This window comes from Parasteatoda tepidariorum, chromosome 6, assembly GCF_982258835.1.
Source record: "Parasteatoda tepidariorum strain Cologne lab strain chromosome 6, Ptep-v5.0, whole genome shotgun sequence".
Lineage (NCBI taxonomy): Eukaryota > Metazoa > Arthropoda > Arachnida > Araneae > Theridiidae > Parasteatoda > Parasteatoda tepidariorum.
In genome coordinates this window covers 46,811,512-46,838,746 of record NC_141760.1, presented here as the reverse complement: position 1 = coordinate 46,838,746, position 27,235 = coordinate 46,811,512, and the positions used below count along the sequence as shown (strand labels likewise).

General features: G+C 30.5%; 2 protein-coding genes across 4 annotated transcripts in view; both read right to left on the bottom strand.

Annotated features, from left to right (window-relative positions):
• Positions 1 to 3,069, bottom strand: part of LOC107451200 (ribosomal protein S6 kinase beta-1) — a 33,942-nt gene extending 30,873 nt beyond the window's left edge. Inside the window, exon 1 of one of the 2 annotated variants that reach the window (XM_087165806.1) lies at positions 2,747 to 3,069. In XM_087165806.1, coding sequence (XP_087021932.1) covers positions 2,747 to 2,833 — 87 coding nt within the window. In that variant the 5' untranslated portion in view covers positions 2,834 to 3,069. The remainder of the gene's footprint in view (positions 1 to 2,746) is intronic. The other variant, XM_087165807.1, reaches the window with a different exon arrangement.
• A 4,871-nt stretch (positions 3,070 to 7,940) lies between these two features.
• Positions 7,941 to 27,235, bottom strand: part of LOC107451193 (uncharacterized) — a 34,982-nt gene continuing 15,687 nt past the window's right edge. For both annotated transcript variants that reach the window (XM_016067209.4, XM_071178713.2), the window contains 6 exons: positions 24,954 to 25,063; positions 22,586 to 22,791; positions 21,559 to 21,747; positions 15,949 to 16,092; positions 15,780 to 15,873; positions 7,941 to 13,897 (listed from right to left, as the gene is read on the bottom strand). In XM_016067209.4, the coding sequence (XP_015922695.2) occupies positions 10,563 to 13,897; positions 15,780 to 15,873; positions 15,949 to 16,092; positions 21,559 to 21,747; positions 22,586 to 22,791; positions 24,954 to 25,063 (4,078 nt within the window). In that variant the 3' untranslated portion in view covers positions 7,941 to 10,562. The remainder of the gene's footprint in view (positions 13,898 to 15,779; positions 15,874 to 15,948; positions 16,093 to 21,558; positions 21,748 to 22,585; positions 22,792 to 24,953; positions 25,064 to 27,235) is intronic.

Sequence of the window (27,235 nt, the reverse complement as noted above, 5' to 3'; positions counted from 1 at the left end):
TGATTTTTAACACTGAATTTTTTAACTTCCTATATTAGGAGTGCACAACTTTTTAGACTGAAGGGCCACAAGCATAATTAGTCATGTTAGTGGCAAAATTTTCAAGTTGCAATAAAATATCAATTAAAATGTAAGGATTCGAGATACTAAGTACATATGCATACATGACAAAAAAATTATGAAAAAATAATATTAACCATGAAACAAGCACAAATAGTATCAAAAACTGTTTATTTAAAAGCACGATAACATTGTAGTTAAAAGTTTACAGAATCCTCATGCATGCATATCTTTTAATTTACAAATTAGAAATAAAATAGTGCTTTATTTATATCATTGTTATTCCCTTTCCATTTTTGCCCCAGTTTTTTTACAGTGCCATTGAAAATATACGAACACTGGGAATGAATAAAACTTTTTGAATAACGCTTAGAAATTAAAAAATAATCATTTCAAATATTCAATGGACAGATTTTTACACATCTACACTGGAATACAGAATAAATCGGGGGTCTGTCCAGACATTTTGTGAAAGGTCCGGTTTTTTTAAAATTGTGAAAAAATTACTCGTAATTAGTGAATATAAAATAAATGTTAAGACACATTCTTTCAACCAGGGTCCTACTTTTGTGAATGTGTGCAAATAGGGTCCTATTATTGCAGAAAAATTTTTCAGGGAGTTTTAAAATTGTAAAGATATACAAGTTTATGCTCAACACTGTAAAATTATAAATTTAAACAATTAAATTTTAAAAAATAAACAGTAATCGCTGCTACTAAATTAGAGATGCAACATACAAATATTTGGTATTTAGCCTATACTGTTGAATGCGGAATATTCATTTCAGACAAATAAAAGAAGCGTCTGCCAAAGGCAAAACTTAGTTCGTTCACATCTATATTTCTTGCCCCCCCCCTTCCTGGGAAGGGTTTATTCGATTAACAAATCAATAATAAAGATAAACACATTTGTGAAGGGTCCACTATTATGAAATCTTGTTTTGTGAAGGGTCCGTTAACCGACCCAAATTTCTTCTAAACAGACCCCTGTAAATTCTAAGTTATGGTAACTTCAAGACAGTGAACTAAAATATTAAACTTTACCCAGGACAAACCACAAGATATTTTTTGCTTTTCTAAAATCGCTATGGCACTTTAGCTATAGTGATTGGAACTAACAGATATCAATACAGAAATATGTCCATAACAACTACTTCGAAGATTAAATGAAAGGAATTCCTCGTTTTTACGCGTTTAGAATTGAGGAGAAAATTTTGCAATCACCTGATAACTAATATACTATTAATTCCGTATCCTGATCTGTGGCAGAATAATCGCCAAGTCTTGGCAACTTCCAGGCAGCGGCCGGCGAGAAATTAAAAAAACATCACAGAAAGGGACCAACTTGAAGTGTATAACTCATAGCCACCCCCAAGCAAACATCCACATGTTTTTTTTTTTTAAATTTAGAAGTTTAAATTTAAAATCTATTTGGCACCTTGGCGATTGTAGTTGGCTCATCAGATCAGGTTACGGAAATATCCCCATCAATAGAAGGAGTATTTATAAAATGTTATGGAAATTTAGCAATTATTTGTTGCCAAAATTCTAAGGGCAAATAACCCATTTAAACAAAAATTTATTAAATACATGATATAAATTTGTCAATTCACTTATGCAAGACGATTAATATTCGAAGTTTCTACCTCCTTATAACATTTTTTACATGAAAAAAACAAAACTTTCCCCCTTTAAAATGTACTTAACAAGTATGCTAACAAATTTAGAATTTTATGATAAAATGCCAAGTATCAAGCTTAAACTTTTGTGTTACCTAATTTTTTTATGTTAAATAACCAGAAGAAAATTTACTTTGACACTATTTGATTGGAGATTTATTTTTTTTTACTTCATAAAATATTAAAATGTTGTCATTGCATTTTAAACTTTTAAAATAAATTATTTTTGCGAGTTAAGATATTAAAATATTTATTTTTGAAAATACGTAGTAAATATTTATATAGATTTGTAATATTAAAAACAATATGTTTCTATTTGAATTAAGGTTTCTTATTTAAAGTATGTGAAATCACTAATATTAAAGGCAAGTTCAAACCAAAACATTACGTTACGGAATTTGTGGTCGAGAAATATTAAAATGTTGTCATTGCATTTTAAACTTTTAAAGTAAATTATTTTTGCGAGATAAGATATTAAAATACTTATTTTTAAAAATATGTAGTAAATATTTCTATAGATTTGTATCATTAAAAACAATATGTTTCTATTTGAATTAAGGTTTCTTATTTAAAGTATGTGAAATCACTAATATTAAAGGCAAGTTCAAACCAAAACATTACGTTACGTAATTTGTGGTCGAGAAATACAGTTCCACATTATTCGACCTACATGCGTTTAATATAGGGCAAGGTCAATATACTTCATGACCAACTTAATTCACATATTATTCAAGATAAAAACGAAGCTAAAGGGTAAAATTTTACAACAAAAAAATAAATTTAAAACAATATAATAAAAAAATAGCAATTTTATGCATTTTATAAAAAAACGTATGAAACAGATAATTAAGTAACAAAATTAAAACTAAAACTCATAGTCAATGACCTTGATTGAGAAAATTTTTATATTTGCATGTTAGATAAATTTTTTTTAAAAATTAGGAAAGTTGTTTGATAGAATTTTTAGATAAGATAAAAGAAATTGAAAGTAAAATAATTAGGCCTACCTGTCCATCATCTTCAAATTCATCATCCTCTGTATCTTCGTCATAGATATATGACTCGTGTAGCTCTAAGTCAAAAACGTCAGTCATATTCGCTGAACGAGGGTAAATCAGTAGTTATATATTCTTATAAAAAATTTATTTAAAAATTATTTATCACTCTCGACGTTTCGAAATATATTTCCGAGACGTTGCGAGAAGGAAGAAAGTGAAAGACGAAAACAAAACTTTCACTTGGTTTAGCTGTCAACTCCTGATTGAGATAAACGTAGTGCGGTAGCCGAGTTAATCTGATCAGTTAGTTGCAGTCAGCAGGGTTTTAATGTGACAGAAATAAAAATCTTAATCAGCTTATTGGTTTTTAGTTTTTCAATTACTAATTGCGGCTGCCTAATTAAACTAATATAACTAATAACCTGCACTTTTCCTTACTCTCAGAGAACAGAATTGATTCCCTAAAAAACATATTTTGTTAAAATTGTAGTTCATTTACGTCGCAACGGGCTATTGGTGACGGTCTGGGAAACATCCCTGAGGATGATCCGAAAACATGCCATCACAATTTAGATCCTCTGCAGAGGGAATGGCAGCTCCCGATGAACAGTTTAGCGAGTACCAATACCGCACACCCTCGGTCCCTACGCAGACTGATCCAACTGCTCACCCACCCGCACGTTGACCGCAGCCAGTGATGCTTGACTTCGGTGATCAGCTGGAAACCGTGTCTTAACGATCAGTCCACTGCGGTACTATTTTGTTAAATGACAATTAAATAAAGCTGTTACATTACCTGGAACTATTATTTCGTGTAAGCACATTCAGCAAGACAAGAGTATAATCAAAACTGAGGACTTCGGTACCCTGCTCTCAAAATTTGACAGCGATCGACCTCAATCATGCGTTCTACCAGAAAATATCTTATTACAAGAAATCCCGTTGAAACACTCTCTTACCGTTTGCATCGAACGCTGTTGCAAAAAATAAGGAATTTTTGGGTTTGTAGAAGACGAGTCTCCGAGTCCAATTTATGACACGCCAATTCCAGCTTAAGTGAAATTCTAGTTTAATCTTAATCCCCTTAATCTAGACGTATATACGGCCATCCCCTACTTTTGCAGTTGCCTAATATAATTAAACAATCATTGCTAAATGTATCAAATTAAACAATCTACCTAAAATTGTCCTTCCAATTGGCCAACCTACCTCTTCGGAGTATCACAGCAAAGAATCATAATTATGTTTACTGAGGTGGGAGTCTCCCAGAAGATGCTTTGGCGTATCCAACTCGAGAGGGAGAAGCAAGGTTTCATGAGTTTAAAAGCAACCCCCTTGTATTTTTCTTGGTAGGTAGGTATTTTATTTACGTCGCACTGGAGCTTCACAATGGGCCATTAGCGGACGGTGTGGGAATGATCCGAATGTGAGGATGATCCGAAGACGTGCCATCGCAATTTTGAACCTCTGCAGAGTGGATGGCTGCCCTGCTTTGGTAGCCCGACGACCTGCGCACGAAGTCAAGCACTTTACGGTAGAACAGTTTAACGAGCACCGATACCTTACACCCTCGGTCCCTTTCGCAGGCTGATCAAAGTGGTCACCCACCCGCTTACTGACCGCAGCCCAGGGCTCGAAGAAAGTCAGAAGTTTTACCCGTCCCCGAAGACGGCTTGCCCAACAATGCACCCGTCCTCCTTTGAAACTAACCCGTAGCTTCTAAATAAATAAAAATATAATTTTCCCTTATTTATTACAAACATTTATATACATTGCACATTGAATTAGTAGTTACTAGGATTACAAATACTAGGTTACTAATAGTAAAACCTAGTATTTCTTTTGTGAAATAATTTATTTCTTTTATGAAATAATTTATTTCTTTTATGAAATAATTTAAATGACTAAGGTCAAGTTATCAGGAATGTCAATTTATCCGAGGGTACTTCGTTTTTTAAATGAAACAAATATGACGTTTGCCAGTTCCACAATCAAGCCAATGATTTACGGAGGTTTCTGCACAGAAATCTGAAAGGGGTTTCTCATTTAGGTGGATGTTCATAATTGCGTTTAACGCTTCTTGTTTAAGACCAGTACGTAATGTGTTTTTTTTTTGTAAGCTCATTACTGAAAAGCCGTTTTCAACCACTGCAGTATAACAGACAGAGAAAACATCAATTCCACCAAGCGCAGTATGTTGCTGTGTTTCTAGATTAGAGGGTCATTTTAGAAGTGAGGCGCTAGACTCTTGTAAGATAAAAAAAAATTGAAAATGTATCACGAATATTAACGGGAAAATGCCCGTCCGCGCGGACGTCGGATTCGAGAAATTTGTTGTCCGCAGGGAACTTTTGACCGCCGAGGACGGGCGGACGGGTGGTTTTTCGAGCCCTGCCGCAGCCCTTACTGACCGCAGCCTTGACTTCAGTGCTCTACTGGGAACCGTGTCTTTCACGATCAGCCCACTGCGGGACTTCGTCAGTTTAAGTCCACAAATTCCTGTTCTACTTACGCGACTGTCTCTAAAACAGACCTCTTCTCTGAAGTTGGAAATATAAAGGCTGTTGTCAGGAACGTCTTGTTGGAATTATTTATTTCCTTTAATGCTAAATTATAAGTGTGCTTAAACTATTAAAATATATCCTTTTTTGAAAATTTGCTTACAGTAATTGATAATTAGCACTTCATCTCCAGAACCACACTCTTCGAGGAAGAAGTTCTGCTTCCTGCGCGATGAAGACAATGATATTACAATTCTGAACCAGTTCCTCTACTTTCAGCTAATTTTGCCACTAAATCAATACACTACAGCAATATATCCTCATAAGACTGAGCATCGGAACAACCACAACATGCTACTCCTGTCTCATCTCAAACATAGTACCATTGGATAAACTGCAGCTAAGGCTACAACTACACCGGTTCACTACAATAAAGAGTTCATCCATTAAAATCCCTCATTCTAGATAAAACATTGACACCGTGAAGATGGACAAACGCTTTGTTAAAAGGACTCCAAGTAGTCCACAGGAGCAGATTCAGTTCGCACCAAAATTCCTCTTTTAACAGTGCTACCGACACTTTTCTGGAATTTACATCACTGTGCGTCAATTCCCTGTAAAAAAAATATAATAAATAAAGTTGGCAATACTCTCTCTCCTACTCGACGAGGTGGTACTCCTACCTTTCCTTCTTCGTAGGGAAGCAAAATTATGGAAGGAAGCAAACCGTTCCTGCAATCCGAATCTATGAGTCAAGTGCAAAAGATCAGCTTCTCTTTTCAGACGAATCATCTAAAGAATCACAAAAGTATTGGTCCTAGTTATGTGACTATCATCGGGACCCGCTCATAATATTTTTAAATTACTAAAAAAAGTTGTCAATCAGTAATTGCTGACTCTCATTGCATCTTAAATCAGGGCACACAACTTATTTCTGATTCAAGACAACAGGCAATTTTACGCCAGGAATTCGAAAGAAAAACATATTTCTTATAACCTGCGTTCTCTGAAGACGCCTTTTCATCTAGCAGAGTTAAAGTCATCCATCAGTCGGATCAAATTAGCATCCACTGGCCCCAATCAAAATGTTTAAAAGTGCATAAAGGTCTTGACGATGAGTCAGCACATATATTACTCTCCCTTATGAATACATCGTGATTGCTGGGCCAAATTCCCTCCGACTGGAAAGCTGCATCGATTCTTCCCTTAGTCAAATCTGGGAAGACTAGACATCCGATTTTCCTCATACAAATCGAGTGCACTAAACAGTGTACCATGTAAAACTATGGACCATTATTTTCGGTACTCTTAATTAAACCAAGCTTTTCCTTTAAGTGTATTTCTAGACATCACTCAGACATATGATCATGCCTGGAATAATATTTTGACATTCAAACTCCTTTAACAAAATATTCCTGGAATCCCGTACAAGTGGTTAAGCGATTTCTATTTCTGTAGGGACTTTCCAAGGGAATTGGAGAAAGCCTTTCTCCTCTTAATGAGGTGTTCCTCATAGTTCAGTGCTGTCGCCTTTCTTTTTTACAAGAGTGTCATGTTCTCCTTGAACGCGTTATGTGCTTTATCTACGCAGACGACTGTTTTCTCCTCGTTTACACATCATGAATCCAAACATTACTACGGAAACTGAACCTGGTTCTTTTTCGCCTTCAACAATTTTTATCCCAGTGGCTTCTTTCGGTTATTATTAAATGTCAAATTATAGATTTTCATTGCATAGAAGGATTTTAGTTCTTTAACTCCATGACACCGATATTCTATGGATCTCGCACATTTGCATTTTGAAATCGCGTGAATATCAATCCCGTAGTCTAATTTTTAAATCATATATAAATACGAAAATCGATATTTTATAGTACAACCGCATAAATGAATCACGACATTGGATTTTAAATTCGTGTGCATACGAATCGCTACATAGGATTTTAAAAACGCGTAAATACAAATCGCGATATTGGATTTTTAAATCTCGCAAATAAGAATCCCTGGCAACGTCTAGACTCCTTTTCAAAAGTTGTATTATTATCTAATTTTAAGGCCACACTTCAAGCAATTGATGTACCCAGCCGCTCTAAAACTGTGTGTCTTTGAAAATAAAATGAATTCAGAAAAAGTACGTTTTTGTGTCTGATTTCATAACTTAAAATATCACCCGAACTAATTAGTTAGCATATTTAAGGTCACCCCTCGAGCCATTAAGATGGAGTCCTAGAACATACAGACCCCATCTTTAGATCAAACTATTCATGGAGGTCCGTTTTTTATTTTGGGCACAGTACAACATCTAAAACTTGTGCCAAATATTGGAATTAGAAATCAATATTTCTTTTCTGTGTAATTAAGACAAATAAACCTGGCTGTACAGAAATGCAATGATGTTCTACATTTAAAGTTTGTAATAACTGAGAGAGAGGGATGCATGATCGTTAATTAATAATTGTTCAACATATAATCAAGATACTTATTCAGAAAATAAGAGCTTTCTGGAGAACTACAAAAATTTTAACAAAGTGGTTGGTGAATAATTGAATAAGATTTTCTCTTAAAGAAGTTTGAGTTGATTAATTCCTTATCTTGAGTAATATCAGGTTAAAATAATTTTAAAAGCTACCATTCCTAAAAATTGTACCAAATTGAGTTAATTGTCTGATGGAAGCTATATCAGATAAAGAAAAGTACAAAAATACTAAAAATGCCCCAATTTATTCTGGAATACAAATGCAAAATGGCAATGCAGGGACACATCACCAGTACAAAAATTGCAATAACTAGCAATAAATATTTTGATACAAATGCTGTATATAAATGTACTAGTTCTAATCCAATATAAAACATTTTAACTTGTAAAATTCAGTAAAATTTAATTTTGATCTATATCATCTATCTGTACAGACATTTAACTTTATAGAACAAAAAATGATTTTTCTTTGCTTAGCCAAATAAATACATATAAGAGATAGCACAAATGTGAAACGTTTATTTATATCTCTAAAATGATTTAAACACTAAAAAGGAAACAAGATTGTAAAGATCTTTTAAGATAAAATTAAATTTATATTAAGTTACTATTGTGTACACATCAAGTAGAAATATGATCCTTCATCAAGAACATAAGAGAAAATTTTAAAAATTACATAAAATATTTTACTGGATAAGTTTTGATAGTAATAAAATTACTAAAACTACCATTAGAAAGAGATATATTCTGTAGAATATAAGATATTTGAGAACTGTTTTTAATACAGATATAAAGAATTAGAAAATTAAAACACCTCTGTCATTACAGTAGTAATGTATTTTCATTATTTATTATGCATATTCATTATTTTTAAAACCATAATTGGTAGTAAAAGAACAACATTTTAATCAAAAATAATTTATATCCTTTATAATAATTTATAAAATAATTGTAAAAACTAAAGATTTTTTTTAAAAATAAATAAAAAAATTTTAAAAATGAAGTTAAATATTTATAAGTAAATAATTATAAGTTATTGACAATTTATTTTTTTAAATTTAGCTAAAAATAAAATAGTTCATAATTTCTCCACAGCCTCTCATTATAATCATCACCCTATTTGATTATTAGAGTAAATTGCCATCAAAATTTTTAATAATTTATAAAAGAGTGTCCTAGTTATTTAATTTTGTTAACTGTTTAATAAGACAATTTAAACAAATTTTAATTCAAAAACAGATTTAATAAAATCAAAATAAAGTACATGTATAAGCCAAGGACAGATCTTCATAAAACATTAAAAAAAAAAACTTAGACAATGATTTTGAATGGAACCAAAGTAGACAAACTTATTACCTTTAAAAACACACATACATGATAAAAACAAATTTATATCAAGTTGTGTAATAATGAATAATAATAATAAAAAGAATTGCAATTCCCAATCAAATGCAAAACCTAGAAATACAAAGCAAAGACAAGTAAAGTGTTCAAATTAATAGGCATTAGGCAGATACAATTAAGCAACAGTAACTTAGTATTTACATTTACACATAAATTTCTCCAACAATAGCAATTTCTATATAACATGGATGGATAAAACTTTAAACAATTTTCAGCTGGGGGGGAAAATAATGTACAAATTTTACAACAAGTTAAAGGCACTTCAATATTTCTAAATGCAAATTTTAAGCTAATATACAACTGAATATAACTGCCAATGTCTAAGATAAATATTTTGTTTTAATTACAAAAATTTAGCTTTACTTTTAAATTTGAAATATTTTATTTCATTTGTAATGATAAAAAGATCCATAGAAGACAATCTTTAGTTGAAGATTATAGGCTAAAAAAACCTCAAAATATGCCAAGATCAAGCTTGGCAAAGACTTTGGTCCTTTCTCTCCAAAAATTCCCAGGCAAAATAACAGAAAAAAAAAATTTAAAATAAATATAGCCAGTTGTCAAATTAGGAGCTAAATTTAGATATCTTTCAGTTTAATAGATATCCAATTGAAAGAATTGATCACCTACTTTTACAGTAACATTTAGTATTCATTCCTATCTATAATCTAATATTTTAAAAAGAAAAAAACTTTTTCTATACAATAACTAAGACACTATTAATCAGGAGCAGAAAAAAAATTAAAGAAATTTTTAGAAGTTCTTACTAATGGTTAAAAAAAAAAAAAAAAAAAAAGACTACATTTACTTAAATATTTTTTAAATTTATTTTTTTTAGTTTTGCTGAAAATTCTGGGAGAAAGGAGGAAGTTGTGAAGCTTGACCCATTTCAGTACAATACAATCAACCCTGGTTAAGGTGGTTGGACTTTACCACATCAGTTTAGCTGCCACTCATTCAAGAGATTTTAAATCAATGCAATTAAGCTTTTCAGTTTTAAATGTATTTTTTTTTACACACAAGCATTACTTGGGATTTAGAATTAACAATTAAAAACTAATAGTTGTATCACATATTAGAAATAATTTGTATAAAGCTATGACAGTGTCGATAAAACTATTAAAAAAGTTCATAAGAAGTTTTCTAAAATTTATCATTCTATGAAATAAAAGAAAAAAATTCACCTGATATTAATTACAAATATACACTGATGAACACGTAAAAACAACCATTACAAAGTTCAGATTAAATCAATTAGAGAAAATAAAATTAGATTTGAAAGGGCATCTATATTTTTAATTAAAAAAATATATAAAATATTCGAATTACAAACAGAATCTTAAAATTCAATTATAAATTTCAAATCACACTTTGCAGAAAAACTTATAATCAAAGTTAACAGAGATCGCTTAAGAGACTAGAAATTTTAAAATTTCATATTCCATTACAGTAAACTTTCAACAGGGTTGGGTGTTGGTTCATCTTTTACTACTTTTTCTTCCTCTTCAGAGTTACATCCATTTTCCATAGGAGTCTTTTCATGAACAGCATCAGTAGTAGCGCAATCAGCCAATTCTTTAGTAGAAATTTCCACATCATTGACTTCCCGTAAAAGCTTTTCCTCTTCAGAAGGTGTTGATTCATTTGTATTTTTATCATCAGCTTCAACTATTTGGTTGGTTTTCTGTATTGCTTTTTTGGAAAATGATGGTAAATGCTTGGTTGTAAGTTTAGTAGAATCTGTGGTTACTGGTTTGGCTAAATCTCTGGTAGGTTTAACTTGACTATTGTTTCTAGGAGCAAGACGAGATATTTGAGTCTTTGGCACATTTTTAATCAACTCTCTTTTCGAAGGAACATTAGGTTTTGGTGCAGTTTTGCTAATCCCAGAAGCGGAAGATTTAAGAGTACTATTGACATTTGAAGAAATTCCTTTGCTTGGGATCTTTGGAAGAGGGCTTTTTTTCTCACTTAATTGCTTGTTAGATAGCTCTTTGGTTTCCTTAATTTCAGGCTTTTTCAAAGTGGATGAAACAGTTTGTCTTAAAGTTGTAGATGTTTGCTTTGGTTTGGATTCAAACGAAGATTTTGGTAAAGTAGTTGACTTTGTAGCTGATAAAGCTCTGTTAGGAACTGTTGCAGTTGCTGGACGATTCAAAGTAGTGCGAGCAGATGACAATGTACTAGTTTTGTTACTTTGAGTAGAAGGCTGCTTTCTAATTAAAGAACTTGTAGTATGAGTAGAAGTAGTACTAACTCCATTATTAGGTTTCACTTTGGTATTAATGGCTGAAGCAGGCTTCGTAGAAGTTTGTATTCGGCTTACGGACGATGTAACTCCAGATTTGTTTTGAGTCGGAGCATTTCGAGGAACAGTAGTGGGTCTAGACATTTTACTAGAGGGAATTGTATTTTTAGCAGCTGGAATTAGTTTTTTAGCTGTTGTAGATGTTCCAGTAATTGGAACTTTTGCTTTGTCAGTTGTCTTACTTGCGATTGTTGACGTCGGCTTAGACAATTTGCTTCTAACTTCTAGAGGCTTCTTTTCTGCAAGTAATTTTTTATTTTTTTCCACACCAACAGTGCTTTTAACTTTGCTTTTGATATCAGTAGATTTTTGTGCATCTCTTTTTAACTTTGGGGTTTCTTGCTTAGAGGATTTCTCAGAAGATTTATTTTTCTCACCAGCCGCATTGCCTTTCATATAACTCCAACCACCGTCCTTTTCAGAATCAGAATCAACATCTTCAGTGACACCTTCTGCTTCTGGAACACCAACTGGCACAGACTGCAAATCAACAGCAACTGTTTCAACATGACATTCTTCTGAGTGATCTGTAGGTAACACAGCTGCTGCTGTATCATCGACAAGAGGTAACGATACTCCTCCCAAAATTAAAGCAACTTCTGGTTTCTTATCATCTGGTAATTGTACAGCATTTTCTTCTTTTATGTCAGATTTTGGTGGCTCTCTACGAACCTGGTCATCATGAATTGAAACACTTGAGGAATCTGTAACTGGAGAACTCTCTGTAACACACAATTCATTTACAATGCTATTACTTTCAACAGGAATATCAGTTCCTATGCACCCAGTCTTTAAATCTAGAAGATCATTATTAACTATATCTGAGGAGATATCAATTAATTCAATATTTTGAGTGTTTTGAATTAAAGAAATTTCAGAGTTACAAACATCTTCATCACCATGTTTAAGAAAATCTTTGTCATTTTCATTTGAACTAGCGTTTTCTATTTCTAGAAACTCTCCTAAGGGAGACTTTTCATCTGAAACTTCAATAACAATATCTTGTGAAAATACTTCAATAATACTTTCCTCTGTTTTATTTTCTTCAGTTTTTAAAACATCAAATAAATTTTGTGCTGAAATATTTTCTTTCAATTCAGTGTTTACAAAGTTATCAATTATTTGTTGTGAAGATCTATTCATTCGTAGATCCTCCTTAATCAATAAATTTTTATTCTCTGGTGTGTCAAATTCACCAAATGCAGAATTATTTACGAGCGAGATATCCATATCAGCTATTAAAGATAAGTTTTCACTACGCATCTCAGATTTAGCAGGTACTGGTAGTTTTGTAGCGCCGTCTAAATCAGTTGATGCTAAAGTAAGCTCATTAACAGATACTTGAGCCTTTTCAATTATAGATGAGCTGCATGTAGTGGGTTCTATGTTATCCTTAGTTTCAGTAGAAATAGTTTCTGACATTATAAGCTCTTTCTCTTTATTAAAAGTTAAGCCTGTATTTCCCATAACAGAGGTTAAATCAGATGCAGAAGGACAAATATTAACCAAGTTACATTCAACAGTTTCAGACGGAATAAAAGATTTCATAACAAAAGGTTCTGCATATGGATTCAGTTTTTGGGGGCTCATGTGAACTTTGGTTTCATTAAATTCTTTTTCAGAAATACACTTCACAGCGGTTTCAATGGCATTGGATACAACAGTGGATGCAATATCAACAGCTTCCTCTGGTGACAATTCTTCATTTAACAGAATGTTTTTATCATTTTCAGAAATAATTTCAGCTGTTTTTTGATCTTTAAAATCCTCAAATGGAGAATTAGTGCTAGGAGAAACAAGTTCAAATTTTTGAGCTAAATTGGCTGAACAAATATTCTCAAATTGCTGAGAAGCCATCACATCATCAATTGGAGGAGTTGGAAGTTCACTGAGAGCAGTTGCTTCAGGTGCCACAACAGTATGTACAGGCTTTTCAGAAAGCTTCTCAAAATTAGAAGCATGATAAGTTTCTACATAATCTGTAAACGAATCTCCCAAACCAGCAGCACTCAAAACGTTAGCTGTGTTTTTTAATTTCTTTATCGATGAATAATTAAACTCCAGTACATTTGGCTTACATATAGGTGTACTTGTTACCTTATCAATCAATGATTTTTCCTCACCATTTTCAAAAAAATTCATCTGAAAGTTTGCTTTGGATAAATTAGGAATATACTTCTGGGCAGCCTCTTTTATAAGCTGGATATCTCTAAGAAAGATAACAACAGCAGTTATGTTATCTTCAGAACCTTGAAGTTTTGATTGATGTACCAGTTTTGCAGCCATTGTGTCAAAAGGATCATCTTGCCCATTCTCCAATAAATTATAATACAAAGCAGCAACCACATCTTCTGGTGACATAACATCCCACACGCCATCACACGCTAAAATTAAGAAATCCTCATTGCCCTCTAGGTTAACAACTGTTATTTCTGGCTCGCTGCTAATGAAAGGTTTATGATCAGCATCACCTAAAAATAAAGTCAAATGTTTAAAATCAAATTTAAAAAATAAATAAATTACAAAACAAAATAGTTTGTAACTAATAAACTATTATAATGCTAAGAATATTAGAATGAATAAAACTTTGCCTTTAAACTTGCGATTATATTTCCTAAATGATAAGTCAAAATTCGCTTAACCATGGATGACAAACTGTCGTTTTTCATATAATCTATTTTCATAGTTTTATTTTATTTTTTATAAAAAACGTGAATTTAAAGAAAAATTAACCTTTAGAATAAAATTGAATTTTTTACGACCTGGATTATTGATATTGCATTGAATTTTCATTTAGTTTGAATTGAAAAATTATTTTTATTTATTGTGTTGCTTTTGAGACTTAATTTTAATAAAAAGTCAAATAATCTGAGAAGTTTGAAGATGAGAAAATTACATATAGTTATGACTTGACCTTGCATTAAGCAATTCATGTATCAATCTTTTGTAAAAACTTACGAGTCACTCTGGCATATTACTCTGACAATTGACTAAATTTAAAATTTAATTGAAATAAAAATCATGCAGATTTATATTACATGCAGTTACTAGTTATTTTAATTAGTTTTCTAGTTTGTTATATACCGTATATTCCGGCGTATAATGCGCACCCGTAATTTCCAATAACTTTTTTTTTAATTTTAAGATATACTCTTCGTATAACGCGCACGAAAATTTGTATTGTACATATTCAATATCTCGTCTAATATCTATAGAAAACCAGAAAGCCTTTTAGTGTGGGACATGTTTAGGTCCCACCTTACAGATAATACAAAAAAATTGTTGAAAGAATGTAACACCGATATGGCAGTTATTCCGGACGGATTGACACCATTAGTTCAGCCATTGGACGTCTGCTTTTAAAGCCAATTTAAAAAAAAACAGTGGAACACTTAGATGATGGAGGACGAGAAAACCTTTACGAAAGGAGGACAAATGCGTCATGCAAGTTTGGAAACAGTGTGCGAATGGATATTAAAAGGATGGGATGAAATAAAGCCTGAGATGGTTAGAAAATTATTTAAAAAAAAAAACAGCATTTCAAATAATGTGGACGGATCAGAAGATGACTGTTTATTTATGGATGAGGGTAACACAGATGAAGACGAAACAGATTGTGATGACGTGCCTGAAGAAATAACGGAAGACGAATATAATGAACTATTTACGTAATAACGAAAATCAATAAAGTATATAGGTAAAGGTATGCTATTTCTTTAAAATAAAAGTATTTTTCTATATTTAAATTTTTTTAATCTATAATTTTTTATATTCGGCGTATACCGCGCACCCGTAAATTCCAATGTTATTTTTTGTATTAAAAGTGCGTGTTATACACCAGAATATACAGTAATTAGTTACTTTTATTTTTTGAGGGAGTGAAACTTTGCACACAATTATGTAATACGATAGCTTGCAATTGGAATAAACATTAAAAACACCAAGAAAAAGAATTTTAATTTATATATGTTATAGATACCAAATTATACAAGCAACAGATTCATAGCTGCATTATAAGATTTTTAAAGTTCTAGTTTCAAGTTGGCCCAACTTAAAAAAAAACTGGCTGGGTTTTTGATATCAGGCGCCTATCAACTAATCCTCTAGCATATGGAATTAGCTTAACAAGGAATGGGATTTTATTAACTGAAAACTGAATCAATTATAACTATTAAAAAAAAAAAGAAGACTTATATCACTACTGCTCTACAAAAATAAAGAATGCATAGATATTATATATTTCGTAAGATTCAAAGTACATTTGCAAAATTTATTTTCACTTTGTGCTTTTCCAGTTTGACTAACATCTCATTTGCAATTTAACACTGAGCTTATAAGCAAAGTATAATTTACCGATTGCTCTGGTGACTGCGAGCATTCCATTCACTCTGTAAGTTCCAATAAATTGTATGCTTCCACCAAGATCTTCAACTCTTTTTTTTTCATCCTATTAATAGACACTATAAATTATTTTCAATTTAAAAAAATAATACTCAAGATTGATGAAAAAAATTACACTTACTTCTCTGTCAGGTTTATGTGGACTTGTCACAATAGCAGGTATTCCTTCTTTCACCAAAACTGCTTGAGAATCACCTACCCAGGATAAGTAAAATGTTCTTTCTCTAAATAAGGCACACACAGCAGTTGTCCCACTTTTTAAATTCTAAAAAAATAATTTAGTTACAAGTAGAATAAAACAAAAAATATTTTGTAGCAAAAAGAGTTATCACAGTAGCTATGTTTGAAAAGATGTTGCAACTAAGTTTTAATGGGGCAAAAAAAAAAAAAACATAACATTTAAATAATTTACTATCTTAGAAATTATTGGTATAATCAAATGTAAATTTGAAATAAATAAAAAAGTTGAAGCAAACTGTTAAGTATTGTATTTTCCTCATTCATAGTAAATGGTAAAATGTTGAGAAGAAAATGAAAAGAGAAACTAACCTGTGATGTTATTTAATCAAATGAGATTTTGTTTCCAGTGTTTGTTTTCTTTTACACTGAATCTAATGAGACTCATGATCTACAATTAGACATGTAGTTTGGAAGGTACTAGTACAAAATTGTTAATAAATCAATCCCTGATAATTTCTAAACTATCAGTCAGTTTGTCTCTTGTTTGGACTATCAATCTAGAGTATAAAAACTTACCCCCTAGTTTAGGGGTGCTCAACCTGCGGCCCGCGGGCCAAATGCGGCCCGCCAACCCTCGATGTGCGGCCCGCGGCCGCAATCTGAACAAAATGAAAAAAAAAATTAAATATTTGTTTTTGAAAAATAATAAAAAAAAATTCGGTAATTTAAATTTACACTTTTAAGTTTTTGACGCACCCAATCTCAATCAATGTAGTTTTTCGATGGTTAACGCTACGGATTTCAGCATAGTTTTAAAAATCCCAATATTTTTAATACATCATTATTACGATTTACGAATTTTAATTACCACTTTTGATGCTTTTTGTATGTGCCGATTCCAATGACTTTTAGGTAGTTATTGCTACCCATTTTCAAGTAGTTTCTGAAATAGCGATTTTTGAAAGTTATGAAACGCTTTATTTGTGCAAACCTCATGGAAAATCTAAATGACTTTAGATCCTTTCTTCAACAGTTATTGCTGCACATTTCCGCCCGGTTTTTAAAACTTCGATATTTTAGCACGATATTATTACGAATCGCGAGTAAAGAATCGCTCATTTAGATAACCATTTTTGACATGGCTTATTTGTAACGATTTTATCACAAATCAAATTATTTTTCAATCGTTATTTTAGAAATTATTGCTACACATTTCTACAAGGTTTTGAAAGTACCGATATTTTTTATACGCTATTGCGACATTTTAATTTCAAATCTCGCATTTAAATTACATAAAATTTTGATGGACTTTATTTACTCCAATTTCATCTAAAATATTAAAGTACTTTGGTTATTGTTTTAGTAGTTATTACGTTTTCCCCGTGATTTAAAAAGATTATGATATTTTTAATACTTTGACAGCAAGCGAGTTTTGAATCGCGCATTAAAATAATTATTTTTTACATGCTCTGTTTGTGCCGATTTTATCATTTGCGTTGTACCGATTTTAACACGAATTTTTTAAGAGGTTTTTCTAAAGTGTTTTTTCTTCTTTCCCGTTATTGCTGCATTTTTATTTGTGATTTAGAATATACCTGATATTTTCACACAATATTACAACTCGTGAAATTCGATTCAGCTTTAATTTTTTTTCGTAACTTAAAAAGTAATTACGTATCTTAGCCAAATCAACACCTTCCCAGGAAAAAAAACAGAGATGTGTTTATATTAAACGCGGTCCGTTTTGCAAAAAAAAAAAAATAATAATAATAATTCAAAAAAAGGCATAATTCTTTAGTCCCATGAACACGTGCAAGTTTAACAACACACATCGAACCTATTCTTTTTGTTGTCACATGTAATTTAAAAGTCATACATCGTAATTTGTATTTACGCTATCTGAAAATTGCGCATCGCATTTCGTATTAACATTAACGAGATTTAAAAATAATCCATCGCGTTTCGTATTTACGGGATTTAAAATCACATATCGCGATTCGTGTTCTGGCGTTTAAAATATCCGTTGCTACTTTTCTCGCACGCGTTTTAATATTCATATTCATGCATTTTAAAAATCAAGTGTTCTGAGTGGTCCTTTCGCAATTTAAAAGTCACACGATTCGTATTCACGCGATTTGAAAAACAAGCATCGAGTTTATTATTTACGCAATTTAAAAATCACACATGGCAATTCGTATTCAAGCAATTAAAAAATAACACATAGCAATTCGTATTCAAGCAATTAAAAAATAACACATCGCTATTTGTATTTCCGCGATTTAAAAACCCAGAAAGAAAGAACACCATCTAGGACAAATTCCAAAACTGATTATGTTATTTGCTCTAAGTTTAGTACTACCCACAACAACAGCTTTTGTCGAAAGACTGTTTTCTAGAATGAATTTGGCCTGTTCAAAATTACAGAGTAGTCTTTAAATACAATCATTACATTTTCATTTAATGGCTCAAAAAATATCACATGATCAAGTATATAAAATTATCACAATATTCAAAAATTTTGCAAATTACAGTGTAACCATTAAGAAATTTTTTAAACCATTTTCTATCTTCTTGGAGCATTTTATATCATTTATGATTATATGCTGGGAAATGATTTGTATATCATTAAATTTTAACTGTATAAAAAATTTAATCAAGATAAGTTTCGAAAAGTAATGTAAATTTTATTGATTGTGTATTAATTGTAAATAGTAAGTGTCATGTTAAAAATATATTCGTCATAAAAAGTTGTAAACAAGTATCTTAATAGTTTTTTATTATTAAGGAATATAGTTCCTTAAAATTTAGTAATGTGTTTTCTTCTTTCTTTTTCTTCCCTCTCTTAGCCTCTTATTATTAATTTAAAATAAAAATGTCTGTAAGATAAAGTACATTCCCTAATAAATGCTAAGTCTTATTTTACACTTAAGGGGTTTAGTTTCAGTTTTAATCATTTTTAACCCTATAAACTTTCTTTAAATCAAAGTATTTAACTTGAATTTATATTAATGACTAGAATATTTATTTATTTGAAATTTAATTCTATGAAAAAAAAATTTAAGTTAAAATTTATGTTTAAATGGACTTTTGTATTTTGTAATGTGATAAAAAAAATTTCAATTTTTCCATAGTTTTTTAATTATTTCAATTTATCTAATTTTTTCAATTTATCTAATTTAATCGATAAATTGATTCTGATTTTCGAATTCTGTTTTCCTTCTTAAGTAATCAGTTTTACATTTTCTAATTTTAAACGTTTTAAAGTATTGTATTTTCTGCAAAGAGATTACAAGGTTAACCGACAAAAAGAATTTAGTGTTATATAAACAATGATGTTTATATAACAATCACCACCAACAATTGCTTTCAATATGTCGGTCTAAACACTTTGGCATGCGGCCCTTCATTGGTCAATCTGCTGTGCATGTGGCCCTTCACTGAAAAAGGTTGTGCACCCCTACCCTAGTTACATAAGGGCTGACACAGGCGCACAACGTAACAAGAAGAATGAAACCTGATTTTTCAGCTGGTCGGGCAAGGACAACTTCCAGTCAGGCTGGAATTCAAACGTGGGATGATAGGTTTAAAACAGCTACATGACACAAAGAACTCATTCTTACAAGGTGGGGTTCTTAACATCAGGAATGGTGTAAATTTGACAAACCTTTTTCAGTCCTCATGTATCTTTTTTACAGTGGTATAAAGTCAAAAATAGTTTTTACACATTATTGTAGCTTCTGAATTATTTATTCCGTTCATTCTTATATAGTTTCATAAATGTAGTATAAGAATCTGCATAGGAAACAATACATCATTTGTTTAAATAGCAATGCCAAATGCATAAATAGGTTCATTAAGAAAACAAATCTGGTTTCGCAGTGATAAAAACCAAACTCAGGACATTTCACACAAAAATCATTGCAAAACAAGAACATTTTTGGTAATATACACTGATTCTAAAATTTTGTTTAGTGCTACATGTATCAATTTCTCAGGACATGATTTTTTTAAAAAAATTAATGACATGAAGCAAAATATGGTCAACAGTAAACATTTTTAAATAAAAATTTCCCCTCAGGCAAGAATTGGTTTTAAAAAAATGTGTGATTTCACGCATGTGGGGAAGATTCAAGGAATTTGAATTTTCTTGACTTGGGAAACACATTCCTCAACATAAAGAAAAAGATCAACTGAAATAAGTTTCAACCTTTTCATCATGGCAGTGTGACGCTACTGAACGGTGCACCAGGCAGCAAAGTCGGTAAGCCAATGTTCGGAATTTCTTATTTAAATATTACATAAAAATACATATAGAGATTGTCCAAGAATAAATAAAGATGCAATTTAGGATAGTTAAAAAACCCTTGTAATTTAATTATGTATGATAAATATATGTATGTATGTAATATTAAAATATGTATGATAAATATTAAAACAAGGTATGACACACAAACAGATATTACTAATTTTACAATCCTACTTTAAATTTTCATCTTCTATTGTTTACACTGCAAGCTAAACTTTTTATATTGATTTTTTCTTACAGATTTATAAACAGAAGGAAAATATCTTTTGGACTTACAAGATATATATCAAGGGCATTCAAAATATACTTCTAGTTGTACTAATTCAATTTAGTTCAACAGAATACTGTTTATAGCATATTAGGCCAGCTATCAAATGGTAACACGCTAACACCAGCTAAATGTGATGCTCATACATACAAGGATTCAGGATAAATACAGAACTTATAACAAAAGTGTTAAAAAAAAAAACTTCATTATGGTTAATTTTCTGCAACAATAAATTACTACAAAACTGAATCATACATAATCTGCTAAAGAATAAATATATGCAAAAATAAATTATATGAAAACTTAATACATCATAACATGGAAATAAAATCAAGAAAATTTAAAAAAAGAAAGAAATTAATTTATTACTTAAAATAAAAAGACTTGCAAAAAACAAAACAAAATGTATAAGAAACTAAAAGCAATGCAGAGATTAGCAGTTCCTGAGAGGTTTCATTGTTTTACCTCAAGATTGGACACATTCGATTTGACTTAGCTACATAGAGAACTACATAGGAAATAATACCATAGGAAATAATACCTCATGTCTTCATAAATGATAATCATTAGAAGTATACAAACTTTTTTTCTTCCAATGCCCACCTGAAGAATGATCAAAATCATAAAGGCATCTGAGATGCAGATTTGTTGGCTACTCTTTCAGGGTCACCATATTAGGCGGGCCAACGTTGCTCCCACAGTAAGGACAGATAGTACAGAGAATGAAAGAACATCCTTGCCTTGTCCAGGATTTGAATCCAGAACATCTTTGATGCAAGGCCAGTTCCCTGATCTCTATACAGGCTGGTCAGCAAAGTATGTAAACTTGCCACCCCCTTTTTCCCCCTGCTCTCACTAAAACCCAAACAGCAAGGTTGTACAAATTTTTACCATTACCATGAAAAGTGTGTTAAATAGTTTGCCGCCTGAGCAATAAGACGGATAAGACAAGACATAATAATAATAATATGTCTTACCTCTTGAAAACATTTATTGCTAAAATTTTGATCTGTAATTTTATATGCTTCCGTAATTGCTGTTGGAGTATCTGTCAGAAAATCAGGATGATTTGCTATGTTGACATGCAGATGGGCTGAAGCATAACTAGCAGCATCTACACCAGAATGTCCATCAAAAACAGCATAATAACTATGAGGTGGACAATCCTGAAAACAAGAAGAGTACTTTGAATCTAGTGTTAGCTTTAAACTCAGAGTGACGTTCAAGGTAAACAAGAACATGTTATAAATTCTTAACAAGAAATTTTATGTAATATCACTGATAGATTCGTATAATTAATCACAGGTCAAACAGTATGGCATTTGAAAAATATTCCACTCATCTTGGAATGTTAGTGGTATGAATTTTTTTTTACATAAGATTATGCTACTAAATAAATAAAAAACTCAGAAAAAAAATATACATGACTTAGATATCAAAATTAACCATCAATTAGTGAATGATTCCCCACTTAACCCTTCTTTTAATCAATTCAGGAATTCAAAGTTTTCTTTTACTAAATTTTACATATTCTGAAGAGTGTTCAAGAAAAAACTTTTCAGAAGAGTAGTTACTGTTCGTCAACATGCTCAGACAAAAAATTTAAAAGCTTAAAACCCAGACTTGAAAGAAGTTCATATTTGTTATACACAAACTTTCAACAGAAATTTTAATTACAAATTTTATAGAAATAAAAAGATAGTAGAAAAAGGGGAAAAAATCCATTCTAATTTAGCTTCATTTAATTTTCACTCCCTTTAAATAAAATTAATGCATATCTTTCTACAAGAGAATCTCTAACAAATCTCTGTGACAAGATTAAGTAGCAAAATATTTCATTTCAGAAGACTAATATTTAGTAGTCATAAAAATTTTTTCAACTCATTTAAAAATTGCTTCCTGACAATTTTTACAATAAAAAATTTTCAACGTGCATTTGCATTTAATTTTTAGAGTTCTGAAAAAAGAAATACACTTAGAAAATAAAAATATTTGATTAGTCACCTTCAGGTTCAACAGCAAATTCAAATCGTGATGAATTACATGTCTATCTTCCATTTTGCGCCGCTTATTTTTTACAGCAAACACAGATGCAGTATATGCTAATGGGGGCTGTTGAATATCTATTTCATTCATTTTCTCTAAATAGGATTTGCATATCAATGTCAACTTCTTTACCGCATCATTATATAGAGTGAGAGAATTCAGCACTAGAAAAGAAATTAAAAGCACAAAATTAAATTAATTCAATTCTATGAAACAAAAAAAAAACAAAACAAAAAACGTTATTCCTCATTATTATACATTAGATTTTAAAGTCGTTTCCTAAACCAACCTTAATATTTACAACATTTAATGCTTGATCCATAAAGCTCTTAAGCATATATCGGATTTTCTTTTTTTAAGTGAAAAAAAAGAAGAAAAAAAAACTAATTTGACATCAGTTGCGAAAAATCAGCTATTTGATTTCTTCTTTATCAGTTCACTACTATAAAATCAACGCTAGATTTTATTTCTCTTGCATCTTTATAGTTTTACCATATTTCTATTCAAGTAATTTTGACTCAATCTTGTACTATAAATACCATTATAACTCCATTTAAGAGTTAAAATGGATTTGTGGGGGCGGAGTTATCGACCATGCCAACCTTCATCTATCAAAAGGTACCTCATGATTGAATTAAGTTAGCATGTCTTATATACCAGTGAATTGATGTTTAATTTTCGTAGTGGTAGTTATGCCACAATACTCCCCCACCAGAATTTTATCAGGGATAAAATTCGATACCACTAGTTGCTGTACTTGTGAAAGACCGGGAGAACTGGAATTAAGATCACCGGGTTTTTGAGTGCTGAATGTGAGAGGTGTATTAACTTCACAGACGTGGTCGCTCCTGTGTTGCCTTTAGCAGTCGAGTGTATGCTGGCCGACGGTGTGTGTATGTTCGAGACGAGACGGAGCAGCAATAGAGTGAGGAGGTGGATGATGCCGCATGCAATGTAAAGATTGTGTTTCGATTAATTTTAAAAAAAAATAAAAATTAGCATTGCCTTTTGAAAATTTTGAATATTTGTCACTAAAACTGCAACAGAGAGCTACACAATGATTTAAAAATATCATACTGTTGATTCGAAACGCATGTTTTACAGGGAATCATACTGTGTATGTACATACATGTGCGTGCGTGGGGGTGGTTGAGCTGCAAATATAACTATTTAAATGATATTTGGGAAGAAATTGACCAAAATTTCTACGACTCTTGGGAAACAATAAATATTCAGAAAAGAAAATTAAAAAATGTTATGTAATGCTCAGTAGTTAAGGTACACTCCAATTATTTTTCATTTAGCACATAGCAGTTAATTTTTGACTGAAGTCTAATTCAATATTTAATTATTGTTTTTGAATTGGTAAACTAAATAGAGTTTATAAAAAATAATCAGAAAACTATGTAGCACAAAACATATCATGGTAATTTTTTAATCATACATATTTCCTCATTAATATTTTTGAAACTTTAAAAAAATATCTACATTATATGATATATATAAGAATCTTTGAGTTAAAAGCTCTTTTTACATTTTGTGTATTTAAAATTTAATTATTATTGTATATATTTCATAAAGTATAAGTGTCTAAAAAATATATTTGGATTATTTTATATCATTAAAGTATAAATATTGCAAGAATATGTTAAGAGGAAAACTATTTTATATCTAACAACCATTTTATATCTAACTATTTTTTATATTTGAAACTAAAGCCAACTATTTTTTGAGTCTTACCCCAGTAAATATAACAAATTTACTGGCTTATAACTGTAAAAATGTTTTGTTTTAAATATGTTTAGTAATAAGGTACTATCAGTTTACTTTAAAACAAAGGAAAAATGCTTTTGATACTAAGCTTTTAAATCAGAATAATCAAAGTAAAAAATATAGAGAATAAAAAGATGATAAATACTATATGGAAATACAATTAAATAAAGGATATACAATTATTTAACAAATAACTATCTGTATCATTTGATTTTTTTTTGGACAATAAGAATGCCAAAACAGTAATGACAAATAGTTTCAGACCATTATCTTTTTATGTAATAGAGATAACTATAAAATATTCAACTCTCTTAAAAATAAACACTTCTTGATCTTAAAAATAATGAAGAAAAATTTCAATAAATATAAATTAATAAGAAAGTTCACCCAAATACTACTTTAAAAACAAAGTAAAATTTGAATCAAAATATTTTAGAGTCTGATGTACCCCGATTAATTAATAAAACAGTACAAATAAGAAATTTTACTACGATCACTTAGAAATTTAGTCATGAGAAACGAAAGAATTGTAATCCATAATTTAATTCCTTACATTTTCCATCAGATGTTGAGTTTTCTTTTAATTGTTGCTCAGAAATGCTACTCTCTATCTGTTCAGCTGTTTCTTTAGCTATTGACACAGCTAGATTATATGGACATTTCCTATAAAAATAAAATGTATGCATACATATATTTATATTGAAAATATACAGCAAAGACAAGACTTATATTAATTTAATAAATTCTTACATTTTGAAGAAAACAAATTTTAACTTTTAGCATGCCCAACAACAATAAGATTATTGATATATTTTTCCGCATAGGAAGAGATAAGCAAAAGCAAAAATTTTCAAAACAAAAGAATTTTATAAAATTATCATAACTTAAAAACAACAGATTTACAACAGATATTTTGCTTTAAATTATATATACATAGTGGTGGGCAATATTCTATTTAATTCAATTAAAAATATTCTTTAAAATAATTTTTTTCACATAAAAAATATTTTCTAAATGTCATGTTATGAGGTTCAAATATTTCAAGTAGGATTTTCAAGACAGGTTTTCGTACCGGTGGCTAATCTAGAGAGATTAGCAGCTTTACCCTTTGAAAAGTGCAGATTTACGTCCTTACACTTTGTGTGAGGGAAGTGTTTTTCTTAACTTAAATTAATTCAGATATTTTTCATAAACAATTTCTTAAAAATAAAAAACATAACAAAAAATTATGTTTAGGAAATTTTAAAAATTAGATTTAAAATTTAGTTTGAGGATAGAAATATTATTAATTTTTTATTATTATTTTTTTAAGTTTTGAAGGAAAGGAAAGCACGAAAAATTCCTGAGTATTCTACCCGAAATTTTATCATAAACGTAAAATTTACTTAAGATACATTTTTTACCTAAATTTAACAAAAAAATTAGATTACTATAGTAAGAGAAAAATATGAGTAAAAGGAAAACCCAGGGTGTATTTGTTGCTACTTTCTGTCATGATCAGGGATGATGTAGCAAAAAAGAAAACGCCTTAGCAAAAATTGATTTTGTTTCAGACTAAATTGATGAATTGTCTTACTAAAAATAGTGTTTTGTGAACAAAACTTTTAGCTACGGGTATAATGAAATCAATTACATACGGTTTCATATTTTATTTGGTAGATAAAAAAACTAACCGATAATAAATATTAGCAATTCATTAATTTTCAGATCTACATAAAAGAGTCTTTATCAACAAATGATCTTTTTAATAAACGAATATCATTTCAACTGACATTTAATGATTTTATCCTAAAATATTCTACAAAGCAGAAAAATTGGTACAACAAAAATTGCTATTAATATTTAACAGGGATACTAATGGCTTCATGAAAAAAATATCTAGGTAGGAAAAAAAGTATGTGGGAGACACATAACTATACTTATTGTGGCAAACTTTTGCTTTTAGAAAATTATAAACCCATTCTTAAAAATATTAATAGAAATTTCAATTCTTAACACAGTTTTAGACCGTCTTTCTTCCTATATTAAAAATCGCAAGGGCCATTGCGACTGCTTTGGGTGCTCAACTTAACGTTACATTTTATTTCGCAGAGCAAAACATAACAGACTTAGAAACAGACTTGAAAATAAACACTTACCACATGGCTAGTAAACAAAAATAAATAATAATAATTTGAAAAAAAAAAAATGGAAACTTAAGTAAGGAACCGGTCACTTTTTCCTTTTGTTTCTTATTTCTTTTTGAAAATTGTTTAAACAGGGTGCGTAGCATGGTAAAGGAAAAATTCAACAAAAAATAAGCACCTTTTAAGCACTCAATAAATATTTTTAAGCACTTAAATGTCATAATTAGGCAGGGTTGGAAAGTTTTTGACAATTGACGGTTTTATCTTGTTTTAACAGTCATGTCAAAAATCATGAAGTTTTGAATCATGTAAAACGAACATTCGTTTGCCATGGCGTTTTCATACACTACGGACTGACAATCTGTCAAAATAGATTGGGGTTAAATGAATTGTGAAAATGTTGAATAGAACAATGGGAACTGTCTTTTTGCCTAATTCGTATCGAAAATCAACATGGTAAAGGAAATATTTCATTTTGAAAAAGGGAAAATTAAGCACTTTTTAAAAACGCTAAGCACTCTGGAAAACAGAATTTATTAAAATGTATAAATTTCTCCATTCAAAATCCAATAATTTGTGTGGAAAGAAGTTCTTGACAATTCACCATATTTCCAAGTTGTAATGTATACATTAAATATATTTTGCTACCCCCCCCCAATTTTTTTTTAATTAAGTTCTTTAAAGTCAGTATGTTTAACTAAATTTTCTC